This window comes from Streptopelia decaocto (genome assembly GCF_964273445.1).
Source record: "Streptopelia decaocto genome assembly, chromosome: 2".
NCBI lineage: Eukaryota > Metazoa > Chordata > Aves > Columbiformes > Columbidae > Streptopelia > Streptopelia decaocto.
In genome coordinates, this window is record NC_138655.1 from 21,799,024 (window position 1) to 21,826,737 (window position 27,714).

The 27,714-nt window shown below is 40.2% G+C and overlaps 1 protein-coding gene across 1 annotated transcript; it reads right to left on the reverse strand.

The window, feature by feature from the left end:
* BAALC (BAALC binder of MAP3K1 and KLF4) lies at window positions 1-26,692 on the reverse strand. The gene is made up of 3 exons (XM_082045125.1): window positions 26,424-26,692; window positions 7,802-7,971; window positions 1-4,069 (listed from the first exon to the last, which is right to left on the reverse strand). The coding sequence occupies exons 1-3, from the start codon at window positions 26,587-26,589 to the stop codon at window positions 3,965-3,967; spliced, it is 441 nt and encodes a 146-aa protein (XP_081901251.1). The 5' UTR covers window positions 26,590-26,692; the 3' UTR covers window positions 1-3,964.
* Window positions 26,693-27,714: the final 1,022 nt, after the last annotated feature.

Below are 27,714 nucleotides of genomic sequence, written 5' to 3' on the forward strand. Positions count from 1 at the left end.
AAATGTTCTTTATTTTAATTTCCAAGTTCAGCTTTCAATAATTTGCAGATAAAAAGAGAGTACAAAAATTCTCCCTTTAGTCTAGTTTGAGAGTAGGTAGAGTGTTCATTATTTCCAAATAAAATTAAGCCTGCTTTTTCAAACACCATTTCTATGCACAAATTATATAGCTCATTCTTTTCATAAGGCATGTAAAACAGATTTCAGTCCAAACATTAACATGTTTTATACTTGGGTGTCAGAATTAAAAATATAACTAAAAGGTTCACAAAAACCCATGCCTGAACTGCAGAACAGAAGTACACACTCAAAACACTACACTGTACACACACAGAAACATGCTTATATGAATATATATGTATATGAACATATTAGGAAGATTAAAAAAAAATCTGTTTTCTGTTTCGTATGTGATCTTATCCATTTAGCCAACAATACATTTTAAGCCAGCACTCATATATTGCTTACACACACATTATACCTTCCAATTTTTTCAGTAAAAGATCATTTCTGTCACACAGTAAAATTGTGTGTCTTCCACTCCATGTCATACACTAATGGTGAAATGATGAAATACATTAAGGAAGCATAAGGGACAGAGTGAAGGAATACTGAAAGATAAAATTGCACTGAGTCATTGAGAAGATGAATTTGCCTAAGGATGTCTATTGGTAAGGGTAAATTCTCTCTCTTCTTTATCCAATGTCCCCTTTGTTTTGAGTGACTCCATTTCTTGCATATTGGAAGAAAATGTATTTTATATATATGTACATATCAGAGGAAGATCCTATCTATGTGTTGTGTTGGAATTGTGGAAACATAGCAAAGTAAGTTTGTTTCTGTTTAAATCCCGAATCATAGAAACTCACTTGATCTTGGCAGATTATTTCAGCAGAAAGTATGTTATTTCAGTGTAGCTTTAGAAATCCTCTAGTGCGACTGAAGGACATGGAGCAAATTAGGTGGCATAATACCTTTTTGGGGAAAATTGCATTTCAAAAATCCTGTCATATATGAAGACACAGATGTCTGCATATCCTTTATCTAATAACATGGTTATTTTATTTCATGTGTTTGAGCTGTTTAAATTTGAAAGATGCTACTCAAAGAACTGACCCTATAAGTAAGACTCTTCACTCCTAGGAAGGTCACCTGGAGTGAAGATGTCCAGATGATTCTTTGAGCTTGCTTCTTCCACTAAAACCAGCACAGGAATTTATTTTTAGGACTTCAAATTGTTTTAAGCAGTCTAGACTATATTCTGTCACCCTTAATTATACACAGTGGTATATTATTTCATAAACAAATTGGTTGTTTCTACTGGTGGTTGTCTCTAGCAGAAGAAAAGTGAAGAAAACCTAAATATAACCCTATCTATGTGCATAGGCAGGATCCACATCTCCACAACACGTAAGGTCTTTGGAAGCTTGCTCATCAACAACTAAGAAGCTACCTAAGACAATGTAATTTATTTTAAGGTAGCACTTAATGAATAAGTATAGTGTTACATGAGAAGAGTTTATCAAGTTGCCTGTAATTACGCATGGATTTTACCACAGAAGTTGGATCCAGCCTTTGAATGCCCTAAGGTTAAGTTTCAGGATATAAACAGGTTTATAAGATCTTGAAGTAGCTGAGGCAAGTTATCAGGGGCAGACAGAGGAGTCACCCAGGTCCCTCAGCCTTAATGACTCCACAGCTGCCACCCTGATGGGGGATGTGGTCACCATAAGCAAGTTCTCCAGTATTGTCCGGGTCATTACATGCCAAGGCCATCTCCTACTAACCATCCTGTCGCATCTCATGCTCTGAATACGAGACTCAAGAACTGCCTCCCTGATGGCTGCTCACTTGCAGCAAGGGCTGTTTCTCATACCGGTGTTCTCTGCAGCATTGCAGGCTTTCTTCTGTTGTGTGACCCAAGCTATCAGATACGTCTGGTCAGCACATCATTACAAAATAAATTTATTTGCTAGTAAATGATCTGCCACAGCTCATTCATCCTTGCACTTGCTCACACTAACGTGGTGAGCTATGGAACAGCTTCTTACACAATGAACCTTCCCTTTAGCCTTCCTTCAAATTCCCCTCTACTCTTTCACATACCAGCATCACTGATCTCTTTCTGTGGTTTCCCTGTATCATGTGCGTTTATGCCACACTCTCTGCCAGTAAATCCTTTGAAACAGAAGCAGGTTATGGGTCTGGCACAGATATGAAATGGCTCATCTGCTTTGCACAAACAATGCAGAATCCCAGACATGTGTGTTCAATTAGGTCAGTACACGGCCACCAACAATGGCTGTCCATTTCTAAATTAATATTGCTGAGCTGCTACAGCCACTGTTTATCGTTAGAGTGAATCAAGTCCCTTCCTCTCCTATAACGTTGCCAGCAAGTTGGCAGAAAGCCACAACTTGGAGTGACCTGCCCAGACTGTGGTTGTCTTACCCATACAACACTATTGTCAATATATTTCAGTTCTTCTGCAGTACAGGATCACTTACCAGATAACACACTAACCCACAGGAACATTAGCACAAGTCCTTTGCCCCTTTTTAGGACATCTAAAAATAAATATTTCTTACATATATTCTGCTGTAAGCAAAAATCTCACACTGACTCTGGATTTCAGTTTGCCTTTCTGTTGGAATAATTAGTGAACAATTCCCTATTGCATAAACTTGTTGCACTCCAAGTAAAATATCACATACTCATAACATCGTAGCAATTTATTAACATTATCCTAATACAGAATAAATTAGGATTCAGTCTCACTATTCTGTTTATACCTATTTGCATACGTGTAAAAAGACTTCTTGCAGTTCATACATGGATTTTCTTTTCAACAGCATCAGTTCGTTATGAACGACCTTTGAATAGTTATTTTAAATGGCCCCCTGAAGATACTCATATATGTCTGATGGCAGAGGCAAGTAAATTTGCCACTTTTATCTTCATAAACAAACAAACTCACAGAGAATATATACCATTACTTCTATATTAAGAAGTAATATGTTGAATTAATTCCTGGTCTTTACTACACTGGACATTTATATTTCTTTTAGCTGTATATTTATGATAAACATGGAATGCTATGATACAGAACACTTATTTACAATGCAATTAAATAAGTTCTGCACGGCAAATCAACTATATCTGATCAAATAAAGTTAATTCTTGGAGTTGTCATTGTTTTAAAAATCATGGTTATTTTCATGTAATGTTAGTGATCAGTCTGAACCTCAACACAATTAAAGGGGCATGTATAGAACATCCAAGTGGCCAGAACCCTACTTGCCAGCTAAGACTAAGAACTTTGAGTAAGGCTGATCAATATGAAAGTTACTGTTTTTAAGACCTAAATTCTGTCAATACAGAAAATAAATTAAAACTAAGTAATTAAAAGATTAATACATAAAAAGGTTACTATATGACTTAACTACATATAACAGATATATATAGTTTAAAAGAGATTTAATGGAAGCCATCTGTGTGTCTCTCTCTGAGATCTCTGGGCTTGAGTTTTATGAAAGCAAGTGCTTTAAATTTACTCTGTGGGTTCGAATGTACACACTTGAAACCCCTCACGGCTAAAAATGCAGGTTCATGTGCTCATTTCCCAGTTTAAACCGGGAAGAACTGTACCGCCCATCATTCAGCTTCATTGTAACAGCAACGCAAAACAAGACATACACAAGGAGATAACACGACTTAGTAAAAACCAAATGGCATGAATTTTGACTTATGTCTGTGCAGTGCCACTGCTTCAGACAAGTGACATGTGAACATCCTGCAGTGTCTGCAGCTGGTTTCTGTAAGACATATTTCTGAAGGCACTCAGCAGCAGCTGCCTGCTGTGTTCAGCATGGAACATGTAGAGATCTTCATGTCTTCAGCAACTGGTGACATTTAAAGTGCAGTGACGGATTGTTAGGTCCATCTTCACCTGCGCTTTGTTTTGTTAATTGACACAATTCTTTGTTTTCCTTCTGTCGCTTTGTCTGATGCTTTTTGTAATATTAATGGTGACTTCTTTTGTGGACATTTTCTGTGTGTCCCGTTTACTCTGTGAAAGTTTTAAACAGCACAGTGATTCCACACTGACAGCACAAACAGACATTGATGATTACCTCCTAATTTATGAAAACTGGACTACTTAATATACAGAAAGACTCCAGCATTCTTCACACAGTGCTGTGATATGGAGCAACTTTCTCATTCAGCATGGATGCAAGCTTTTATAACTGCTATAAAGGCAGTGGACACTAGTTGGCTTTGGATCAACCCTCTTGGCTATCATTAGCACCTCTGCACATATGTATTCTAAAAGCAGAGCAAATAGATCCGGTTTCAGTCCAGAAGTGGAAATTAGAAGTTCCTTTTGATGTCACTGGGAGTTGAGTGTGATTAGCCCGAGACAGAATTTTCTCTATTTTACATTTCCTAAGTGAAAATACAGTTTCAAAATAACACTTAGTTCTGTCTGCATATAGGGTACAAGTACAGTATTTACCTTTCAGAGCTTCATCAGATTATTTGCGAATATTAAAAAAAGTCATTCCATCTAAGGCATGCAAGTGGATCCCTAATTTAAATTTATCCTTCTGCATCGCCCAATCTATCTGCTTATTGCCATAAGCTGCACACTATAGTGCCTAGTAAACAGGATAGGTCTGGCAAAGGACACTCAAAACCGGGCTGACAGAGACACAGAGCTGAGTTAGGTGGATTTGATTATTACATTTGCAGTGTTTCATGAGACAATTAGTAATTGTAAAGAATGCCAGGTAAATAAGGCATCATTTACATGGTAATAGTGCCAGGTTATAAACTGATAAACTTCCACTGACGTGAGTGAAAAGTACATATTTGTCTGAGAGCAAAAACTGCTCTTTATTTGCTGCTGTGTATTACTGCAACTTTTTGCAGCCTGAATACAGCTGCTCCCTTGCTATCTGCTCCCCCAGTGCTCCTGTTCACACAAGGACTCTCGAAAGGCTACACACATCATGAAAATCAAACCAGGTCATTGTCAGTCAGTGACATAATTTGGATACCACCTTTGCTTTCAGGGTGCTTGACCATTATATTGTCGTCACTGGTATTACAACTTCTTTCAGCAGCAGCATATTTTATTTCCAACAACGCCATGCAGCACTATAGTCTCGGGGAAGAGTGGCTGGAAAGCTGCCTGGCAGAAAAGGACATTGGAGTGTTGGTCAACAGCCAGCTGAACATGAGCCAGCAGTGTGCCCAGGTGGTCGAGAAGGCCAACAGCATCCTGGTTTGTATCAGAAATAGAGTGGCCAGCAGGACTAGGGAAGTGATTGTCCACCTGTGCTCAGCACTGGTGAGGCTGCATCTCAAATCCTGTGTTCAGTTTTGGGCCCCTCGCTACAAGAGACACTGAGGTGCTGGAGAGAGTGCAGAGAAGGGCAACAGAGCTGGTGAGGGGCCTGGATCACAAGTCTCATGAGGAGCAGCTGAGGGAACTGGGGCTGTTCAGCCTGGAGAAAAGGAGGCTGAGGGGAGACCTTATTGCTGTCTACAGCTACCTGAAAGGAGGTTGTAGCATGGAAGGGGTTGGTCTTTTCTCCCAAGTAGCAACTGATAGGATGAGAGGAAATGGCCTCAAGTTGTGCCATGGAAGGTTCAGATTGGATAGTAGGAAAAATTTCTTCACCAAAAGGGTTGTGAAGCAGTCGAACAGACTGCCCAGGGAAGTGGCTGAGTCACCATCCCTGGAGGTGTTTAAAAGATTTATAGATGAGGTTCTTAGGAACGTGGTTTAGTGGCAGTGTTGGGTTAGTGGCTGGATTCAATGATCTAGATGGTCTTTTCCAACCAAAATGATCCTATGATTCTATGACCCCCACAAGAGGATACTAAAATTTTCCAGATGCAGCCTGTGTCAAACCCTTTCTCTTCCCTTTTGACACCATTAACTGTGCCATGTCATGTAACCAATGGTACAGTTAAGGCAGTAGGATGCTTTAGACTCTGAAGTTTAGAGCTTGGCGCCTGAGAATAGAACAAGAAACAAAGATGTAAAGCAGTTTACCCCCTGCTGCCTCACAGACCAATGGCAAAACCCTGAGAACACTGGGTGTTGCATCTCATTCTATTCTGCAACATGTAGAAGTAAAAGAACTGTAGTCAATATGAATATCCAGATGAATAAAATGGGCACTGGCAAACCAGAGCTGGACCCTAACTTAGATACTATACTTTCCTTGTAGGAAAATAAATTTCTTTTTTGACTATAAGAAGTCCAGACAAATTAAACTTCCTTTCTTAGACATCTGTATTAGATACATAAAATAATGTAGATGCCCTACTTATCATCAGAAATTTTCTTTGCAGTGGGTTGCAACAGTACAGATATGTATTACTGAATGTATCTTAGCTACTAAAAGGGCAGGAAGGGCCATAGGGCCCCATGTCAGGAGCCCACAATTCACTGAGAAGACCCATTACAGTCAACACTCACATTATTAATATGTTGTGGGAATTTGCCCATAGTTCCTATTAAGTCTAAATACAGAAGTAATTTTCCAATCACTTACAAAATTAGGCAATTTTCTTGAATGATATGTCAAGTGTACACTATAATTCTCAAGTATGGCCAAGTCATTTTCAAATTGAATTAATAATTAAGTTAGTTCTGTTCAACCATATCCAATCTGACCAACTCATTTTTCGCTGTGGAATACTGGCTATGACAAGCATTTATGTTTTTCATTTACAGCAAATCCATGGCTCTAGATATCATGCTCCTGTAGAATGTCCCTATACATCTGGGGCTCCAGTATCTCATGGAAGGATACAGCAGGATCGAGGTCACTGGGGAATATTTCTGTACTACAGCAGTACAGAAGATAATACAGTGAAAGTATAAAATAAATACATGTATCAACATGTTGTTTGGAGGCAAACGCAAGGTGAAGTTCAATCAAATTCCCTTTTTCATTTGCTCAGTCCTCCTGGGTTTAAATTTGCCTCCTTTAAGGACCTGGCTCCCAAAAGGGGACAGCATCTTATGGGGTGGGTGTAGTAGTTCCACCACACACCATGCTGAGAGGTCTTCCTATCTGAGAAACTGAGGAAGCACTAAAAAGACATAGGGTTTCAGTTACTTTAATCTGCAGCAGCCCAGCAGCTGCTACACAAACAGGGCAGTATATGGAAACCTGTGGGACACAGGCAGGTAGGCAACTATGACAGAAGGAGTTTGGGCTTTGCTCTAGCCCCAAAGCCTTCGGTGTTTGTATGTTATTGCTACGCTGGATGATCCTTCTGCAACGTACACAGTAGGTGAAGGGGAGAAGCGGGGAGGGTCTGATCCAAAGCCTACTGAAGGTATTGAAAAGACTCCCATTGACTTTTTCAGACTTCACATCCAGCCCTGAATGAACCAGAGTTTGTGCACTGCACACAATTTAAGAAAAGCAGCAATTAAGGAAAAACACATTCCATTTCCATTAATTAACTTAAACGGTTTGTACAATTCATGCCACAGCTGGACTGAGCTGACAAAAAATAAGTGTAGGGTTTTTTTTCCTGTAACAAATCTGTGTGTTACTCTGATTGCTGAATAAAACATCAATTTGTGGCTATTCAGGCCTGAAGCACTGTCAGAGGTGCTGGGCTCAATCATATTGTGGCTGCGGTGAAGCCATTTTTCCTTATCCCAACACATTAAATACAGTTTGGCTGCTGCGAGAAAGATTGTCACAAAAACAAGTTTGGTCTAGTTGAAGCTAGTGCTGAGCATTGGGGAACATAATTATGCTCTTACCTCTGCTGTCCTGAAGCCGTTCTGTCTCTGCGTTGTAGCTCCTGTGCCATGGACCATGGAGGTTGCACACTGAGGAGCACTGTTGTTCCTCTTCTCGGTGCTCAGCGTTCCCGCTGTGGCTGATGCTGCAGTTACACCTGTCTGAGCTGATTTTCCATCCTCCAGAACACCTAGCAGTGACACATGAAATTGGGCAATTAATACTGTGGGGAAGTTTATAATGGCAGCTCTGTCTTCCCTTTATTTCTCCACTTTTTTTGATAGCACAAGTCATGGAAAGTGCTGTATGATACTACAGTGAGAACAGCCCACCTGCTTTTGTCACCTTTATCGTCACACTTCACATTATTTGGCCTTTTTCCTATAGCCCATTGCTCTTAGAAACCCTGACTCAGAAAACATGTAAAACCGGTTAATGAGTGCAGCATATCAGTGGCCTTTTGGTCACCTGCAGATCTCCACTGGCTTCTCCACACAGCTGCGGGCTTGATAGAGGATTTAACTAAGGACCCAAAGGGGCTTCTCTTAAATCTGTCTCAGTTCTGGTAAATGAAGGGGTTAGATGTGAGCCTGACAGATGAGACTGGTATGAATGGAGAGATTGCTCTATTTATGTCCTTAAACATTTTTTTTTAATCTGAAGTTGAGGAAAGAAATTAAGGAAAAATATATTTAATACTGTTTTGATTGTCAGAAATCAAATAAATTACTAATTTGCTTTCTGCTCAGCTGTGTGAATGAGTCATGTGTTGCACAATATGAATTGCATTCACAAAAGTCAGTTGTCATTTATGGTGAGTACAGAGCACTAAACATCTCAAATAAAAATAGAAAGAGCTAGTGGGATGCATGACTATAACACTCAATTTTATTTTTTGCAAAGCTCATTTATAAAAAGCTTTATGTTCAAATAGAAAAAAAAAAATATTCACTAACTGGCAATGCAGGTATCAAAACTGGAGGAAGAAGCAAGGAGTCCCAGTCACTAAGGGAAAAATAAACATGAGGGAAAGCAATGACAATTTATTGTTACTTGAAGTGTGCATTGTGTCATCAAAACCTTCTGCTGTGAACTGGGTGGCAATTCAAGCACAGTATTAGGGGTATTAAAAGAGACACAAAGTCCTGAATTCTGTTCCACGTATCTGTAAGAAAATCTGCTTTATCAGTAGAAAGCAACATCAGTAGCAGCTTGCAAAGGCAATGACTGAAATCAAATAAAGTCTTGATATTGAAAATATCTAAAGCTGTGTAATACTTAAAACATCTGAACACAAAACTAGTCAGTGCATTTCCCTGAGCAGTCAGAAGATGGTGTTAGAGTTTTCCTAAGAGAGTTTAACCTGGAGTGGTGGTCACTAAGAATAGTGCTAAATCATCTGATTTTTGATAAAAAAAAACTTGAGTTGGAATTGAAAAAATTACATTAGAGTTTATTTTTAAAATATTTGTCTTTGGAAGTTTCCTCTTCTGCTAGATATAAAACCTAATGTCATTCTCTGATCTAAATCTATGGGCAACTTCCCATAAGACAAGAGTAAACCTCGCCTCTTCTGCATCTCCCAAAAGTCCATACTTACTTCTGGTTGTGGTCTTACCTCTTCCTACCGCTCTACCATGGAAGATGTGAGGCAGAAAAATGACTCGGTGCAGAACAGTAAGTGGCACAGACTGGTATAATGGATAAAATAAATTGTCAGGACGGGAGTGGGAGAAGCAATTAGGCATGTGTGAGTCAGGAGTCAGGCCGCGGTGTACTGCTTCACCTTGCAGCGGAGCTGTGAGAACAGGCTTGAGCACAGCTTTGAACAGGCAAAATGCCCTAGGCATTACATACTAATTCCATTAATTGAATCTTGGATGTTTCAAACACATATATATTGTGAATTTTTTCTTCTGTGGAGTCATCCTACTAAATTACTTTCAATCATGTGTGCCTTTGGCCATCTGGCCTCTAAGTAAGTTGTCTGGAGAAGCAGCTGTCAGCTGAAAACCCACTTTGTTCAAGGACAATTGTTCATGTATCAGATTGTGTGGCATCTTTTGCTCTCTCACAGAACAATTTTTTCTTACAACAGTTCATTTCTGGAGGATGATGGAAAATCTCAGTCCTGAAAATGGTATATTTGGGTCAGTTTTTTTGTTCTGTTAGTTTGCAGCCCAAGCATCCTTGTTGCATCCTGCTTTGCAGGGCTGAGACATTTTTCTGCAATACTTGTCAGAAATGAACCAGATATCAGCACCTGAGCCTTCTGCTGTCAGTCCCACTACAGTTTTACAGGTGACCTAGTGGTCACCAATACTAGCTTATCTTAGCAGTCCAAAAAGCTTTTTTATTTTATTCTGAAATGTGTTGGCACTTCTGAAGTTAAGACACTTTTAGATTTCTTTTTCATTGGCAAACAAGTGATTTAGAGAGTAAGCAACAGCTTAGAGGCTTCAGTGACTTGCTCTTTATGTATGAGCACTGAGCAGAAATTACAGTGAGAATGCCTGAGCAGTATAAGTAAGAGCACAAGATTTGTTGGCAATTCATAAAGTGACAGCTATTTTATAGACTAGAAATATAACACAAAATGCTGATTGCAAAACAGAGATGATGTTAAAGAAAATATTAGGAACACATGACTGCTTTTTAAATAGCAAATATTTTTGCATTGCTGTTTGGGGTTTGCCATAGTACACAAAAATGGAAAAGTTAACTTCTTCTGTACAATCTAGAATGTGCAAGCTAGCAGGGGGGTAATGCTCAGGGTCTTGCCTCCGTGTCATTTAAACCAAACTAACTTTAGAGACATTTGTGTTATCCCCACAGCATGGGTTTGGTAAATAGACTCCTTGGTCTTTCATTGTAGAGCTTCAGTAGAAGTTTAAACAAATGGGTTCGGTAATTTAGTTTTCATTCTCATGTTCTCTGCCAGGACAAACCCTGCCAAAAGTCTGTGGGCATCCTGAGGCCAGGGAAGACAGCAGATCCCATCACAATGATTTGTCAAATCCATATATTTTATTTTTAAAATAACTGGCAAGCCTAGAGTATTCTTATGGCTCCGTTCCTAAAGCTGAGTTTCTGGGTGATCATCAAACCCCCAATAATGTGGTGGTGACCTTTCCCTTAGGAATGGTAGTCGGGGTTTGGGGGACTGCCAGGCCGTTCCCATTATGGAGAGGAATGGATGACAAGGAGCGGGTATTTCATTGCATGTAATCAGGTTTATTTATAAAGAACATGCATGAGTTCTCTCTCAATGGATGTGAGGAGAATACCCAAGCAGCAGCCCCATTACTCTCAAATCCAGGTCTATCGTTCCAGCAAGAAACATGCTTCAAAGAATTTGCTGTCCCATGGCAATGCATATTGTCGTCTTCCTTTTCATGGGCTTGCTGGGCTGCACAGCCGAGCTTAGTGCTGTCTTTCTTGACAGCTCAATAGAAATCCTTTAGGCTGCAGTTTGACAAATGCATCTTTCAGCAGCACCAGGGGGAAAAAAAAGAAAAGGATTATTTTAAACTGAAATCAATCCCCAGATTTTCTTCATCACCCGATGATGCAACCAGTTGGACTGGCACAACATGGGAGGGAGCGCAAGAGTTGAAACAAGAAGGCAGCTCAGGTTGGTGCGTTGTCCCACCAAACCAAACCAAACCCAACCCCACTCATCCAGCTACACTCGTTCTTCCCGTTGAGTTGCCTTGCTGAGCTCTCTGACTCCTCTGGAGACACATTCACATTGTTCCCAACTGCCTCTGTGGCAGGGAACATAGAATTGTTTCACCCGTTTAGCCCAGATTCATTAAGGATTCTCGTTGTGTGTCCCAAAGTCTTCTAAAGAAGTTCCTGGCCCAGAACAAGATGTGATGTGACTGACTGATTACTGATAACTTACAAAGTATGTCTAAAATCTCTTTCACTAAGAAATCTGACTATTTAGACCAAATGATGGCAGTTCGAATAATCTTTTGTTTTGCATATTTTCACATTCAAAATTTGAATATTGAAAAAATAAATTTGCCTGAGTTTTTTTTCCACTAAGATGCTGGCATTAAATTACTGCCTTTTGTTCAAAGTTCCAAAAATACAGACGTTTTGGAAACTTTGGATGTGGATAAAAATCAACAATATTTATTGAATTTTACAAATCAAACTAAAAATTGGTCCCTAGGATATCTGGATATGTTTTAGCTGTTCTGCAGTTTTAAAGAAGGGTATTTAAGCACACTTTTACACACATCACTATGTAGTCAACAGAAAAGCTACATATTGTAAAATCAGAGATATCTCCATACAAGACCAGCAAAACAGATCAAATATGTCTGAAATATGTATCCTAGGTAAAGAACAACAGGCATATTAAAGGTGATATAAACTCCTAGAAGAGGACAAAGATAACAGAACATGACAATTGTCACTGGTAACACAAAAATAAAGGCACAGGTATTTTTCAGTAGCTCATATAAGCAGTATAAATAAAATTAACTCTCCAAGAACTGCTGCTACTCATAATTAATAGTTTATCGTAACACTGAATATTCAAACTGACAGTAAGACGCCAAGTTTTTCCAGTCTTTCTGGGATAACCTCCTACTCTCTCTGCTGTAAACATAATGAAAAATTCAGTATACCCAAGCAAATATCAATATAAGCTTTTAGAAGGAAGACTTGGAGCACTTCAATGCTTCTGTTACCTTAATTTTCTAAAATTATCTTTATTAATTAACCATAGTTACTATCATTACAATTCCTTGCATTTCAGACTATTAAGTCAAATATTAATCACAGATAGGACATGATCGTTTTGTAAAGAAAACAGAAGTTTTCTTCATAACAGAATTGTAAGCAGCAAACAGTACTGTTCAAAGGCCTCCTTCGCTTCCTAAATGCCACTTGGAAATCTGATGCAGATTCACCAATGCCCTCAGAGAAATCCATCCCCGATGCCCTTCTTCCTCCACTGGCTGGAATTTATGCCCTAACTTCTGTCCCTCAACATCAACCAGGTGTCCTATGATCTTCCTCTCTGCCTCACTTCTCTTCCTGCAGGCTGCACCTCACTTCTTTAAAAGCAAATGTCGCCACATCCCATCTCCTTCCATGTTCTACAAGACCTCTTAATCTGTGCTAGCATGTGCTTTTTTGTCTACAAGCCTAATCATTTTAAAATTGTAATGAGTTTTCAGAAATTCCTAAACAGCAGCATCCTACAACTGTGAAAAATGAAAACAAGATATATAGTACAGATAAGATTCACTTACATATCACCAAAAATTGAATTACATAATACTAAGGCCATCCCTGCAATGTTTGTGTTCTGTAAGCACTAGATACTTAAAAGTAATTTATTAATACCGAAGTACATAAGTTCTTAATACCTCAGGCATTTTGTATTTTAGGAGATAAATAATTAAAATTGCACTCCAAAAAGTTGCTCACAGGCTCGCAAGCTTGCATGCATTCAAAGTAATGTATGTTTAAGTCGTCTTTTGTAGCTCTCTAAAACCATTTAAAAGGGGAAGAAACAGTTTAAGAAAAAATTTCAGCGAATTATTTTAGTAAATAAGATGTTCATCACAGAGAAATCAAAGGAAATATGGAATGGAGATTTTAGACATGTACTTCTGACATCTTCAATTATATCATGACAACACCAGTGAAAAAAAAAAAAAGCAAGCAACCAACCAACAAAAACCCAAACCAAACCCCACCAAAAAAAACCCCAAACCAACCAACACAAAAAAACCCACAAACCAACAAACAAACCAACAAACAAACCACAAACAAAACAAACAAGGACAACCAATGCATAGACACTCCCATAGTTATTCATACAGCCTGGTTACACCTAAGGTTTCGAATGATCCTTTATGAGACTCATAAAGAGGAGAGGATACTTTTACGATATAACTCTTTCCAACCAGATTTTAGCATGGAAATAAAGATTACATGAAGAAGGGGGAAATTATATAATTAATTAATATGGTGAAAGTAAAACTGGAGTAAAAAACAAAATAGTGTCATGGATGAACAGCTGGCACAGAGAGACAAGGGAAAAAGGGAGGTCAATTTTGTGCATGACAAAAGATAAAGATATGGCTTCCCCAAGGCTTTTTGATGGACCTTATCTCTGTACTAGAAAGCTAATGTGCATTTGCTAAAGATCAAGTATGGGAGAAAGGAACCAGATAGCAACATTTTGGGGTAGCCCTTAACTATCAGGACTACAGGAAACTTTTCAAATCAGAGGCAGCACCGAAGGTGGGTCTGCCTGGATCTCATTGCACAGACCTTGTTGACAGAGAAACATCTCAATAAGATCCAAAACCAAACCGAAATTTCTCTGACTAACAAATATTAGAAATGCTGCGATAGCTAATATTGGCAAGAAATTCGAGATGGGTATGAAGCCTCGTAGCACAGAGGCAAAATTACTTTTGGCCAAAAGGATCAGACCTTTCTGGAGAAAATCATTGCACATGTGCTTGCCTCAATACTCTCCTGCCTGTATTTAAAGCAGCAGGTAGTGGCCAAAACAGGACATGAATTCTGACCCAAACACGCTATAGATCTGACTCAGGGCTGTGGGCCCTGTGCTGTCACATGCTCTGCTATTGAATAACAAGCACGTATTTGTTTGAAGTGACTAGCTGTTGATTAGTATGCTAAATTTATATCTTTGGAATTGACTACAAACAAACCAGTAAGGTTCAATTTTCTGGTTCAGCAACACCCTTTTTTATTTATCGTGGCTGTTATCTCATGAATAATGCAGACGATGTCGTTTTAGAAAATGCCTGCATAATAAAATACTGCATTGTAAAAACAGACTCTGAGAAAACTCACAGTAAAGACAAATGAACCACGTTAGCACAACATGCAGCTGCTTCCAGAGGAAATATGTATTTGTTACCATCACCTTCTTACTTTTAATGCTAAGTATGGAGAGCACTGAAATACCTGTTTTCTGTACCTGTTTTCCTGAGTTCGTGTTTGGGAAAACGACATAGCTGCAGGCCTGAGCGCTGCTATGCACTTGAGGGGCAGAAGTAAAAGATAGCATGGATCCTATAAAAAATTAACGGAGTGGAGGTTGTGATAAAAGTTTAAGTCATGTCCTACAAAACAGAAGCCTCAGGGATGAAGCCAGATGCTCAGGAAAGTGCAATAGTTTTTTTTCCTAATGAGGAAGAATTTAGAAACTTTCAGACATAGGGGAGAGTGGGTTTGTAAGGCAGGACGAAGGATCCAGAAGATCTGCAGAGGGAGGACCTGCTGCAGCAGGAAAATATCATCAGAAACAATGTTTTGTATTTATTGAATCAGCAAATACAATAACACAATACATTTACTGCCCAGACATTCAGAGAATCCAGAATTATTTATCTGAACTCTAATTCAATACAAACTATGGAGGGTGAAGCAAAGCAAAACGTGTGCTGGTGTGTGGCAGGCGTGGGGATGCTGTGATCCTCCCTCCCCACTGCTCGCCCTAGAGCACCACCAGCCTCTTCATTCTCCATTTAGATGGTATCTGCTTTACTTTCAGTGCTAAGGGAAGTAGGTGATAAGTAAGAGGAAATTCTGTATCTATGCAAGACAAGGGTGCTCAGGTAATAGCTTATAGCAGAAGGCAAATCAGACTCTGAGATCCTGATCTGGCCATGGTTTTGTCGCGTTCAGGAGCCTTATGGAATTACGTTACTTTGTAAGATTATGATATTAAATGTCAAATTCAGTACAAAAAGAACTGGCTCACGATGAATTTGTTTAACGCTTTTAAATGACTTTACGCACATTAGAGACCAAGCGCTACGTCTTGTGACAGTTTTGGTGGGCAGGTTTGCTTATTTATGGATTTCCTGCCACTTCATTTCTAGAGCATAAAACAAAGAGGACACCTATAGATTTCTGTATTTCAAAACTTATTTTACCATTGCCAGCTTGAAATGAGGCAAGAGGCTCCTCTTTTTTAAATAAAAGGAATTTCTAAAAGATTTTAAAACTGTAATTTAACATGCACAGGCATAAATAAGCATCTGATAAATAGCTCTGAAAGTCTGGCCAGATTTATTACTGTAATATGAAGACTTCTATTAGAGAGCGTTCAAGGATTCTAGCAGACAAATAGAATACAAGAAGGGCAGCATTAAAGCTGCAAACCTTGATATTTCTTACATGGTCTAATTTCCCATGTACAGGCAGACGTTAAATCTTTGTATATTGCTATATTTTTATTTCAAATTATGATATAGTGTCATGATACGACTGTCTTGTAAACAAACTTAACAGTGTTGCACCCACATCTGTGAAGCGAAAGGTGAATACAAAATTTATATTTATTCCAAATAGAAAAAGCGCAGTGCAACACTCTTTAACAATGCATGATCCTGTCAAAGCTCCAGACTAAGGATACTACATGGAAGACAGTCTCCAGAAGCAGAATGAGAAGGAATTGGTCTGACCATGAAGGGAAGATAGAAAAGGTAAACTTGAAAGAATAGTGATCAGGGTGCTAGGGAAGGATGTAATGGCAGAGAGACAACAGGGTTTGATGGACAAAGAAACAAATTTTAATAAATGGAATGGGGAAAAAAAGAAATGAATTTTCATTGTATTGTGGAATAAGAAATTTGGAAGACATTGAAAGCTGAGTACATTTCATGCCCGAGAACATCAACAAGATGGAATGGATTAAGGAACTTAACCAGTGCCAGAAACAGATCACTCATTCCTCCTAAGTGAAAAACTAACATACAAATAGCAAACTGCTGAAAGGCTTTTCATAGTACTGCATTTTAGAAGAACAGGCAGAGCAGGGATCTGCTTCTCCACATGCCAAGGTACAGGCTATGTTTCAGTACATGAAAAATTTGCATTAAAATGACACTCTCCATGCACAATACTTCACACCACTGGTCAGCCCGTTTTCCAAAGGTGCTTGCTTTTGGCTCTGTTCCTGTCTGACCCGTTCATTGAGATCCAAAGAAAGAAGTTCCCATGACAGGAAAGCCCTGTGTGAGAGGGAGAACAAGCGGCAGGCTGCTGGCCCTCTCTCAGCCATCCTTCCCACAGCCGTGCCCACCCTGTGTGAAGACAGGTTCTGAAGAGCAGCTTAGATTTGTAGATGTTCACATGGTCTTTCCTTCTCCTTCAGGACGCGGTAATGAAACATCACTCATTATGCTTTAGACTAATTTCCAACACAGAAATGCAAAGTATTATTATCATTCTCATTACCTAGCTAATCATGCATGGAATTTTAAGATGATTAGATAGTATCATTTCAATTAATCATACTGAGAAGCATCAAAAATATTTAGGCAGACTAAACAGAAATCCTCATGAAAAGCATCTAAATGTACATGAAACTTGAGCTGAAATGACTTCAGTTTGCTCACCAAGGTTCAGCAGCTGGAAATTGAGGCTACAGGTCCCAGGTAAGACATTAGACATGTATTTTAACTAGGAGTGATTACTTACTGCCCTAATTTACAAAGACTTAGGCAAAGGATTAGCCACTGAAAAGCTGTAAATTAAGTCTGAATGTCCCAAAGGTGTGGTCCATATGGGAAATAATTCAAGAAAGACTAGTGGACTGTATGGCCAGATGACATTTTCAGCCTTAAAGTCTACGAATATACGAAAGGATACCGTGACTGCAATAATAAAATCCTTTGGCTTAAGGTATCTGTATGCATGTGAAAAAGTTACCACTCACATTTAGTGTTCATCCTAAAATGAGGGCACTAGCTGTGTTAAGACCTAATGTCATCAGCTGTTAACAATCTACTAGATAAATCTATGAGATTTTTTTCGTCTTTTCCACAGACAGTGTAAACACTCAGAAAGCACTGGGGCACCAGCTTTGTGCAACTGACAGAAATTCGTACTTTTAGCACTGCAAGTGCTTGAAACAATTCTGGTGGCCCCACTGGGAAATACTAGCAGTTTACGAGAATGACAACTGCAACATGAGGACAATATTCAGATGAAATATACAGAGACAGAAACACAACCATATGCATTGCTAGGAAACTGGTAAAAAAAAAATAAAATCAGTCAATCAATAAAGGGATTGGCTGTTTATTTTGCGCTTCAGTAGCTAGCATCCACCTGAACAGACTAGCCTAAATCCATGATCTTCTGGGAGGAACGAGAGGCTCGGCATTACTTCTTTTTCATCAGCTGCTTAAAATATAAGGCTCAGTCAAGCAAACAGCAATGCAGAAACAATCCAGAGGGACTCAGTGGATTCAGGAAGACTTGAAATGGAAAATCCTGCCTCTCAGCCTACAGCTGCTCATGCTGATTGATCAGTAGAATGTTGCTCCTCTATCTGCCTGTTTGTTTTACTTTTAACCTGTATTTTCCTAAACAGAAAAGGCAATGTAACCATCTAGAGATGGAATTATGCTTGTACTCATCAGATAATAAAATCAGGATAGGAATGCATTATTTATTTACATACAATAGAGGACCAAGCCACTTGTTTCATGCAAGGCTACTGCTGAGAAATGCACACAATCACACAGCTTTCAAAATATTCTCTGCATAATCTAGAAGAGAGCACTGCTTTATGCGAGCCAAACAAAAAGCCTTACAATAAGGTTGTGGCTTCAGTCATTCGTTTGCTGAGTCTTAACTTAGTTCTCTTTTTATTAAGAAATATATTTCTACACCTGACTACAGGTGCAGAAAAGATGGATTTCTGCCATTTAAATGCTGCATTACTGTAATATGTGCTCATTGTGGAAATTTTGGAAATTTTAATCAATGGGCAATGAGGTAAACTGCATTCTGAACTGCGTTTCCTGTATGAAATACATTACACCTCTACTTTGAGACTGGCAGGAGTCTTCAGTTAAACCTAATTCCATTTTTAAGTGTTAGTTTTGAACTAGACATTCCTAAACTAGAAAATACAGGATTAGAACTGGCCAGAAAGTATAAATTCATTGCTGAGGAAAAGAACAAAGAATTTTTAAATGTCCTAAATCAGGATATAAAGGGAGGAAAAAAAAAAAAAAGAAAAAGGAGAAGAGAGAGAACTTTTTCCGCAAGAAGAAGTATTTTGCTGAGCAATTTTGTTCTGAGCATCCTCCGGGCAGGACCCGTCATTGACAAAAACCACGACTCAGGTTTCCTGCTCAGAGCCTTTCGGGCAGTGCCCGTTTCTCACCATCCCTCCTCCCCAGCACTGCTGCAGAGGCGGAGGGAACAGCTCTTCACACAGTTAACAACATCGCTTTGACTCTGTAACTAAGGAAATTTTTCTCATGAAGGATTTCAGTGGTGCAAGAAGGATTTTTTTTTTCCACTGGAAAATTGTCCAGAGAGAAGGTTCCAAATCATCTCTCTAGCAAATCATCACTATTGATGCTCCATATCCTGGTATCATGATGGCTAGGAAAGCCTTTTATGTAACTCAAGTGTTCATGCACATCGCATTTTTAGTGAATTTACTTTATTTGCAGGTAAATGACTGTGGGTGATCAGTCCTAGTAGATCTGCTTTAGACTGCAAGAGGGATTTAGCAAGAATGTTGGCCATTAGCTAAACAGGAATTAATCAGAGACCAAGAGAAAAGGTATCATAGTATATTTTTAAAAATGTTTTTACATTATTTTTTCCCAGTTTTTGCCATGCTTTGAGAGAATTCCAGAGGGAGAAAGTGCAACCAAAGAAGAAGCGGGCAGCTGGAGATTCCTGCCCAGCCCCTGCCGTCTCCTCCTGCCGCAGGGACACGGGGCGGCTGCTCCCACCTGAGCCACCAGGACCTTGCAGGAGGCTTCACTCAGCACCTGAATGTCACTAACCACCTACCATTAAATGAGACTGAAGTTTTTCAGCAGTTGAGTATAATACATCTAACAAGATAACAAGCTGGAGGCTCATAATAGAATAAATTTTTTCATCTGTCAATTATTTATGATACTTTAAAAAATTTTGCTTGCTATAGACTCTTCCTTTTTATATCACAGTTGATATTTATTAACAAAGTATTCATTTTAAAATACTTTTAGAGGTAGTGGAAGGAGGTTGCTTAGTATGCTCTGATAAGCCAAATAAGTATCACTGACATTTTTTAACTGAATCAACATAATGAAATAAATACAACACCCACAAAGCATATGATTACACAGAATGGCCATAGTGCAAAAAGAGCGGCAGCAACAGTCCCATCCAAATTAATGACAACCCCTACACATTATTTCAAACAACATTCACATCTGTAACAATCCTTCTCTTATTGCAAAAAGCTTAAGCACGAGTGGTCTCAATATCAACAGGACTTTTCCATGCCTGAAAATAAGGGGATGTTTAGTTTTGAGGGGTGAGATGGAAGGGTGGGATGACTCAGAGATATAAAATGAAAATGCCAAAGTTCTCTGACAATATGTTGAAATATTTTGTTGCTCCCAATTGGTATTTCAGCTTCTGTTCTTAAATGACATCTGTACCTATGTGAAATTAAGACAGTATTAAACTATCAAGTAACAGCAAAGGTGAAAATGTACAGAGACTGAGAATTAACAGCTATAATTGGGCTGAAAAATGTGGTTATTGCAGGAAGATATATTTACTGGCTCAGTCTAATTTTCCCAATAATTTTAATACTGTCTTGTAGTGGAATAAATACTGTTTTAGGCCAATACTGGAATCTTTGATTAGTTTCTAACCCAAGTATATGTATTGAATGAAGAATTGCAATCCTGAGTAGTTTCAAGTCAGTGGCTTGACAGCCATTGTTTGTTACAGAGATTATCCATTTAATTCTATCGTTTTCTTCTACTGCTACCTAAGGTCCTTTATAATTCCCTAATCTATAGGCTGATGCAGAAATGTCATTTTTTATGGGCAAAAATGTTTATTTTTCTACTTCTGAGGGAGCCATACAGCTAGGCGGTGCATCCATGCTATTTCCCTTCTGTCCTGCACCCCTCTCCCACAGACATGCTGGGAAAAGTTTGAGTGGAAGTCCCTGTAGCATTTGGGAATGGTGAACTCTTCTGAAGCTGCAGGGTCTCTGGGCTTTTCCATTGCTTTGGTACTGAGCTTGTACCTGCAGTACTGACAGCAAGGTTTGCTGTTTATGTGGTCTTCCAGAGTCACAGAGGAATGGCACAAAACTAGGTGCCATTCAGAAAGAAACCCTTTCAAGAATAGCCCTACCAAATCATGCTTTTAGGAAAGTGATTTTCAGGGAGCTTTGAAGCCAATCATCTTCTTGTGCAGATGGAAGCACCTACACAAACCCACTCTAAAGAGGCACTTTACACATATAAAAAGTCTGTTACCCATCCATATAAATGTTAACACATGAAAAGCTGGTGTACAAAGTTGAGCAGACACACAAGAAGGCTGCTCTCTGAAAGCTAGATGGTAAAAGTCAGATCCAAAAGCTTTTTCTCCCTACTAGAGTATGCTATTTTAGATTTTCTTCCCCTTTTTGTGTGATTTAAAAATGATTCCTCAGTACGACCCTCCATGCAGAGTCTAAGCAAAGATCATGTAATTAAAATCCAGAAACAATATTAAAATGGGATCCTTTAGCAAATGCCATGTCATTATATCCAAGGTCTGGACTAAGGCGGAATAGGGAATTACTGTAATACGTCTACAGCACGGGAAAAGGCTGTGTTTGTTCACTTTTACTGTAAAGCTGTAATATGGTTATCTCTTTAAAAGATCACATGTCAGAATCACTGCTATAATTGTTTCTTAGATATACCAGATTTTGAACTAACTCGTTAATAAAAGAACAGGAATAAATGGGCATAAGAGCATAAAGCGATACTGTTATACCCACATTACACACTAGCAAAAGTGATCCCGCTTTGGCTCTTAAATGAAAATCGTGTCTTTTTATTAAATACCTCTCTGCAGTCTGATTTAAGAGAAACCATCTGCTGCACAGAATAAGTTCTTCATTTACAACCTGATGCTTGCTTATTCATTTCTGCGCAGCCCGTAGTGCGGTGTATATCTGGTAAAGGAAAGCGCAGAGGGCTGCGGTGCCAGGCCCGGTTGCCATGGCAACCTGTGCTCCCACAGCCGCGCTCCTTGGCTGCGGCCGCTGCCGGCCTCTCCGCTGCGAAGGGTGGAAAAGCAATTTTCAAAAACTTCTCCATGGAAAGTTACCTCTGAAACCCCAGCTCCTGCACCCTGGGTCTCGACCAGAGTCTAACTGCAAAGATGAACCTGGTCTATAAAACTTCACAGAGTAGTCACAGGAGAGCAGAGCAGCAGCATAGCGGGTCATCTAAGCCAAGAATTATCCATCAATGCTCAACTATATTAAAGGCAACTATGCAAGATACTGTTAGCCAGCCAGATTGCTAGATACTGATAAAAATTCTCTTTTATTCCTCTGATTTTTTTTATTTATTTTACAAAGGACTCGATTCTACTCCCACTTCATAGCTGTTTTGCAGATGTCTTTGCTAGGGGATTGAACCGATCCTAAACTGCAGATTTCATTCCTGACAGACTGCTGACTGCAGGTACATTTGCTAATGCCATGAGTAAGTTTTCCTCCCAAGTGCATCTGGTGAGTGTGGGAAAACTGGATAATGCTTTTCTTTAATATGCTTCAGGAGAAAAGACTTTACTACACAAATAGTGCAAAGTACGAAGAGTAAAAAGCAATTGCTTTCAAAGCCTTAGCCAATACTGTGAGTCAGGTAATAATAAAAAATAAACAAATGTTTTATTAGTTGAGTCACTGAACAAATGAGTCCCAAGGCAATCAATATGCAGTCTTTCAGTTCTGATGCAAAATAATTATTTTTTACTTGATTGCTACAACATTTAAAAATTAATTATTTTTATTTGCATTTCAGTAACAATCTCTAGCCAAGACTGGGGCCTTACTGTGCTGATTGCTATTGGTAAACAGTAAGAACAAATCCCGTCCTAAGGAGTTCACAGCCCATGAGCTAAATATGATTGTAAGGTCTCTCTGACCATGAGGTAACATGCTGCTTTATCCACTGTGAGGCACTTTCAAGTATAATAAAAAAAATTAAAAAATAATTTAATACAGCAGCTAACTTAGACACTGAAAAATTGAAAGAAGTAGTAATAAGATGAGTTAAAGCCTGCTTTAGAACAAAACAAAGTTAATTTTTGTTATAGTTGACATTGAATGGGCTTATAAAGCACTTTTACAGTACTGGTTTCTGGTAGGAAATTGTGCATCTTAAGTTACTAGCCTACACACATGTATACACACATACATCAACAAGTATATCTACCCATATATATCAGCAAGTTATCCCAATACAACATAGCAGGCTATCCAAATGTGTTCCAAAATACTCAACAGTTTTTGTGTTAATTCAACCTTTTCCCTGTGGTTTACTTGTAATCCATGGTGACTGCCCTGGGGACTCTCCTGCTCCTGCAGATTCTTACTTCCCCAGAAAGTCATTACTTGTGCTAACACTTCCACTTAGCTGAATCAGTTCCACAAAAAGGGAAGGTAATTTGTGCAAAGGGCTGCAAGGATCAAGGAACGGTTACTAGGCAGAAATGTAGGCTATTATTTTCCCCAGCTATAGCTTACGCAATAGCTGAATCCTGTGAAAAGTTCTCCGCTGACATAGCAATAGATGTTCTTAAGAGAAACTGCTCTATTGTATGGGCTCACCGCGAGTCTTTCATTTTTTTTGTCCTTCCTGGAAGCCACTCACCCTATGAACAGCATGTACGCTTATCTTCTAGAAGATGTCTTTCAATTTCACCACCTGCAATGCTTCATTAAGTTATTTGTTACTTTTCTACCCCTCTTCAGCTGTATTAATTTACCCTGTTCGCCATTGTCAAAGCTTCAGCAGCATACTGCAACAAGTTGCTACCAGCTATAGTCATGGCCCTAATGACTTGTCATGAACCTAGGAACAGTTTTCTGTCTTATTTTAGCTATAACAACTTGTATTTTCCTGTATGTTTTCTTGTAAAAAATAGGGAGATTGAAATATACTTTATTAAAATGGATGTATTTTTAAAAATGTAGGGAAGCAAACAAATATTCTAAAAAGGAATTGGTTGAAATAGGAATAAAGGAAAAGCAAAGGTAAAATTAAAAAAAAAACTCATTGCTTCTTTTTTGATTTAGTAAGATTTTAGCTTTGAAAATGATTTAGTAAAGATACAAGCATTTGGCTATGCAAATACATATAGTTCAAGTGAGAGCAGACACAGAAAGCTAAATATGCTGACTGACAGAAAGAGATGGATGTAATGATATATTGAGGTGGGATGAGGTAACTAAGATTAATATATTTTCCTCACTGATATGCTTGCTGATCCTGCAGACTATCCCTGAGTGATTGACCTCTCTCTCCATTTTGATCAATGTCTGGTGGTGTTTTTTCCACTTAATTGAAACACGTTGACAATCACAAACACTTTTTACTGCTTTTGGCATTTTTTCTGAAATCTTTCCTTCATCCTGCCTCCAATTGTCTCTCTTTACAGAATTTCACTAATCTATTCCAAGTGAAAAATGACAAAGAACAACTTCATCCTCTTATCCCCAGCACCGCTGGCTGGCTCCCCCTTCCCCAGCTGCTTCCTCCCTTTCTATGTCCCAGTTACAGAAATTTACTACCTCCGCTTAGGCCAACCTCACATACCATCTCCTCATCTCCCCCACTCTGCGCTTATCCCCCCCTTCACTCTTCCCTTTTGTCTCTCACTCTTGGTTAGTTTTCAGTTCTCACAATAAAGGCATGTTTTCCTCTTCATGTCTTAAACCCATACTTGACCTCATTTTCCCCTCCGATTGCTGCTTCCTCTCCCTTTCATCTGTAAATTCACTGGAGTACCTCTCTTTATTCCTTTCCTACCTCTGGCCTTACCCTACAACAGATCTCAGTGACTTTCTTTATGATTTTCAAGGGACTGATCAGGACCAGTGTGGTGGATTCCTCAGGTTCCTTAAGCTGCTGCCACCATGGCTGTGTTGAAGGATTTATCTCACTCTTCCCGAAGCCCTACTAACCCTTACTTTGTTCCTACAAGTCTGTACTCTTCCTCTACAATATCTTCTGCAAGATTTTCTTGTAAACAGTTTCTCTTACCCTAATGAGTCTCTATTGGACTTGAGTGTTGTTTTCCATATCTCTGGTATTCTCATCTGTAAACACAAAGTCAGTTATCACATGTTTCTAGGAAGAATACTTACTGATCTACCTCTTTACCACCTTCTATTCAATATCAAATCTTGGACTATCTGGCTTCTGTTTATGATGTTTAGGCACCAACTCAAAGTAAACATGGTTAAGATAATGCTGAGCCTGGGTACAGAGCTAATGCTTGCTGTGTTTAGCCTTCATTGCTGGAGATAAGACTCTCACCTGTGATTCAGCCGTTCCACCCAGTATCATCTTGAACCTCTTTAAATTCCTTATATAGTCTTCTTTAATACAGCATTTCATATATCAACTTCAAATTCTCATAGTTTCACATGTGATTATTATGAAGTCTTTCTTTAGCTTTCAGGAGTACAACACAACCCTTTATGACTTCTCCCTCCCTGTCATATTTCAGTCAGCATGGAGTCATCATCTCCCTGTTCCAGTTGGACAGTGACGCCCACCTTTGTGAATTTTCACTCCTGCACTTCCATGATTTCTTCCTGGTTCTTTGTAGCTCTCTATAAAAGTCTGCAAAGCTGCTTCTTTTCCTCCGAAGCTGCCTATAGGCATTTACTTGCCTCTTGAGCAAATTGTAATCTATCTGGGGCAGTGACCATTTTCATGTTAGTTATGTTTGTACAACATGCAGCACGACGAATTTCTGGACTGAGGCTGAGACTTCTAGATACCACTGTGAAACATAGTATTTCTGAAAACATTTAAACCCCACACGAGAGCAGAGCTCCTCATTCTCTTCCCTATCTCTGTCCCTACTGTAATACCTCAGGTGCACAACTACGAGTGTGCCACACTGGCAAGAGCTGGGAAATTCAAACTTGCAGGTTAGCTCCTGTGCAACCCACCATCTGATCAGTTTTCTGTGTAGCATCCTAAGCTGAGGTAGTGTGGAAGCAGGCTGGCATATCACAACCTCTTTGTTATTTTAAAACTACTTCCTAAATTCTTTGTTTTGGGAAAAAAAAAAAAAAAAAAAAAAAAGAAAGGAAAAAAAAAAAGGAAAAAAAGCAGCCATGTCCATGTATTCCACAAGCAAGAGCCTCAAAGACCAACCTCTCTTCCCTTCTGGTGACATCGTTACGTAGTTGATGACATTTATATGCCCTCTCTCGTAACCGAGCACCACCGTGAGAAGGTTTCTCGGTACCGAACAAGCTCTGTGGGAGGAAAGCCCAGGGCGCGGGTGGCCGGTCCCGGCGCGTTGCCCGGGAGTTGTGGGGCCGCAGGGAACGGCGGATGCTCCGGACGCACCGGCTGCCGGGGCGAACCCGCCGTGTTTTCAAGCACAGGCTTCGGCGTCTGCATTTCGTGGCATGGGTAGAAAAATACGTTCGAAAAGCAGGTAACGCGGATAGATAGGCGGATATACACACCCATACACACTACATATATATATGTGTATGACAGTCTCTTCCCTTCCCAGCCGGCCGGCCCGCGGTGCCCACCGCGGCGGGTCCCCACTCACCGGGGTGCGGGGCGCCCGGCTCCCGGCCGCCGGCCTCGGCGCTGCCGCCCTCCTGCGGCGGGCTCTCGGAGTCCGTGTTGGTCAGCCAGGTGGACTCGGTCTCTCGCGTCCAGCTCTCGTAGTAGCGGGGCTCGATAGCGTCGGCGCGGCTGCCCCCGCAGCCCATGGCGGCTCCCGCTCGCTGCCGCCCGTGCACGGTTCCGCCGCCGGGCACGGCTGCCCCTCCACCCCAGCTCACGCCCTCAGCCCCATCCTCGCTCTCCCAGTTCTCCTCGGCTTCGCTCGCCCTTCTCCCCCTCCTCCGCGGCTTTATCATCTCCACTAGCGCCCCCCTCCTAGCTGTCCCCTCCCCTTCTTCTCCCGTTACCCCCTTCGCACCCTTTCTGCTTTACTCCTCTCTCCATCCCACCGCCTCCCAGCCCGTCCCCGCTCTCTCCCCATCCCCGGCTCCGCGGAGCCCCCCGGTCGTGGGGCATCGCTGCCCCCGCTGGGGCGCTGGCTCTGCCCTGCAGAGCCCCCCACTCCCCGCTGGCGGGGACAGCCGGAGCTGACCCACGCCTCGGGCTGGCCGGCTTTCCCTTTCCCCTGGCTTAGGGATTTATACGTATAGGATTTAGACATTTTCGCCATAGCTAACATTGCCTAGCAGTCCTCCTGGCCTGGTTTTGCACCCCATTTATGTATCCTGACTGGGCCTTGCACCCCATTTTGTAATGCTATCTGCCACTTCCTTGATTTAGCCTGGAGAGCCTTGCTTCCATCCTTGGCATTGGCTGATTTGCTGCTGTACAATTGGGAAATGAAGATGCAATACCGAGTGCTCAACTCCAGAGGAACTTGCACTCTTTCCTCTGGGATATACACTTTGGGAAGCAACCAGGAGCATGAGGTTCCTGCAAAACAGGCTATAATTTATGCTATTGTGGGTAATGTAAATGACAAACACAGAGATTTGACACTGTTTTGAGTCAAATTGATGGTGGTTGTAGTTTGTATTGCAACAGCTGCTTCTCAAGGCCCTTGTCAGGGCTGGAGCAAGCCCCATGGACACTAAGGTACTGTGGCATCCTATCATGAGGAGGGGACTTCATCCCAAATGAATGTTCCTCTCCTGTAATCATTTTTAGTAGAGTAGCAGGTAGGACTCTTTCCCCTAAGACAACTTATGCAATGGTACAGAGATCATGTGTATTGCACTTCATGCTGTTACACAACATGGCTGTTGGCTAAAAAAGGATATATCCACTGAAATCTGGAAAAACTCAGGCTACTGTTGTTATTAGAGCTGTAA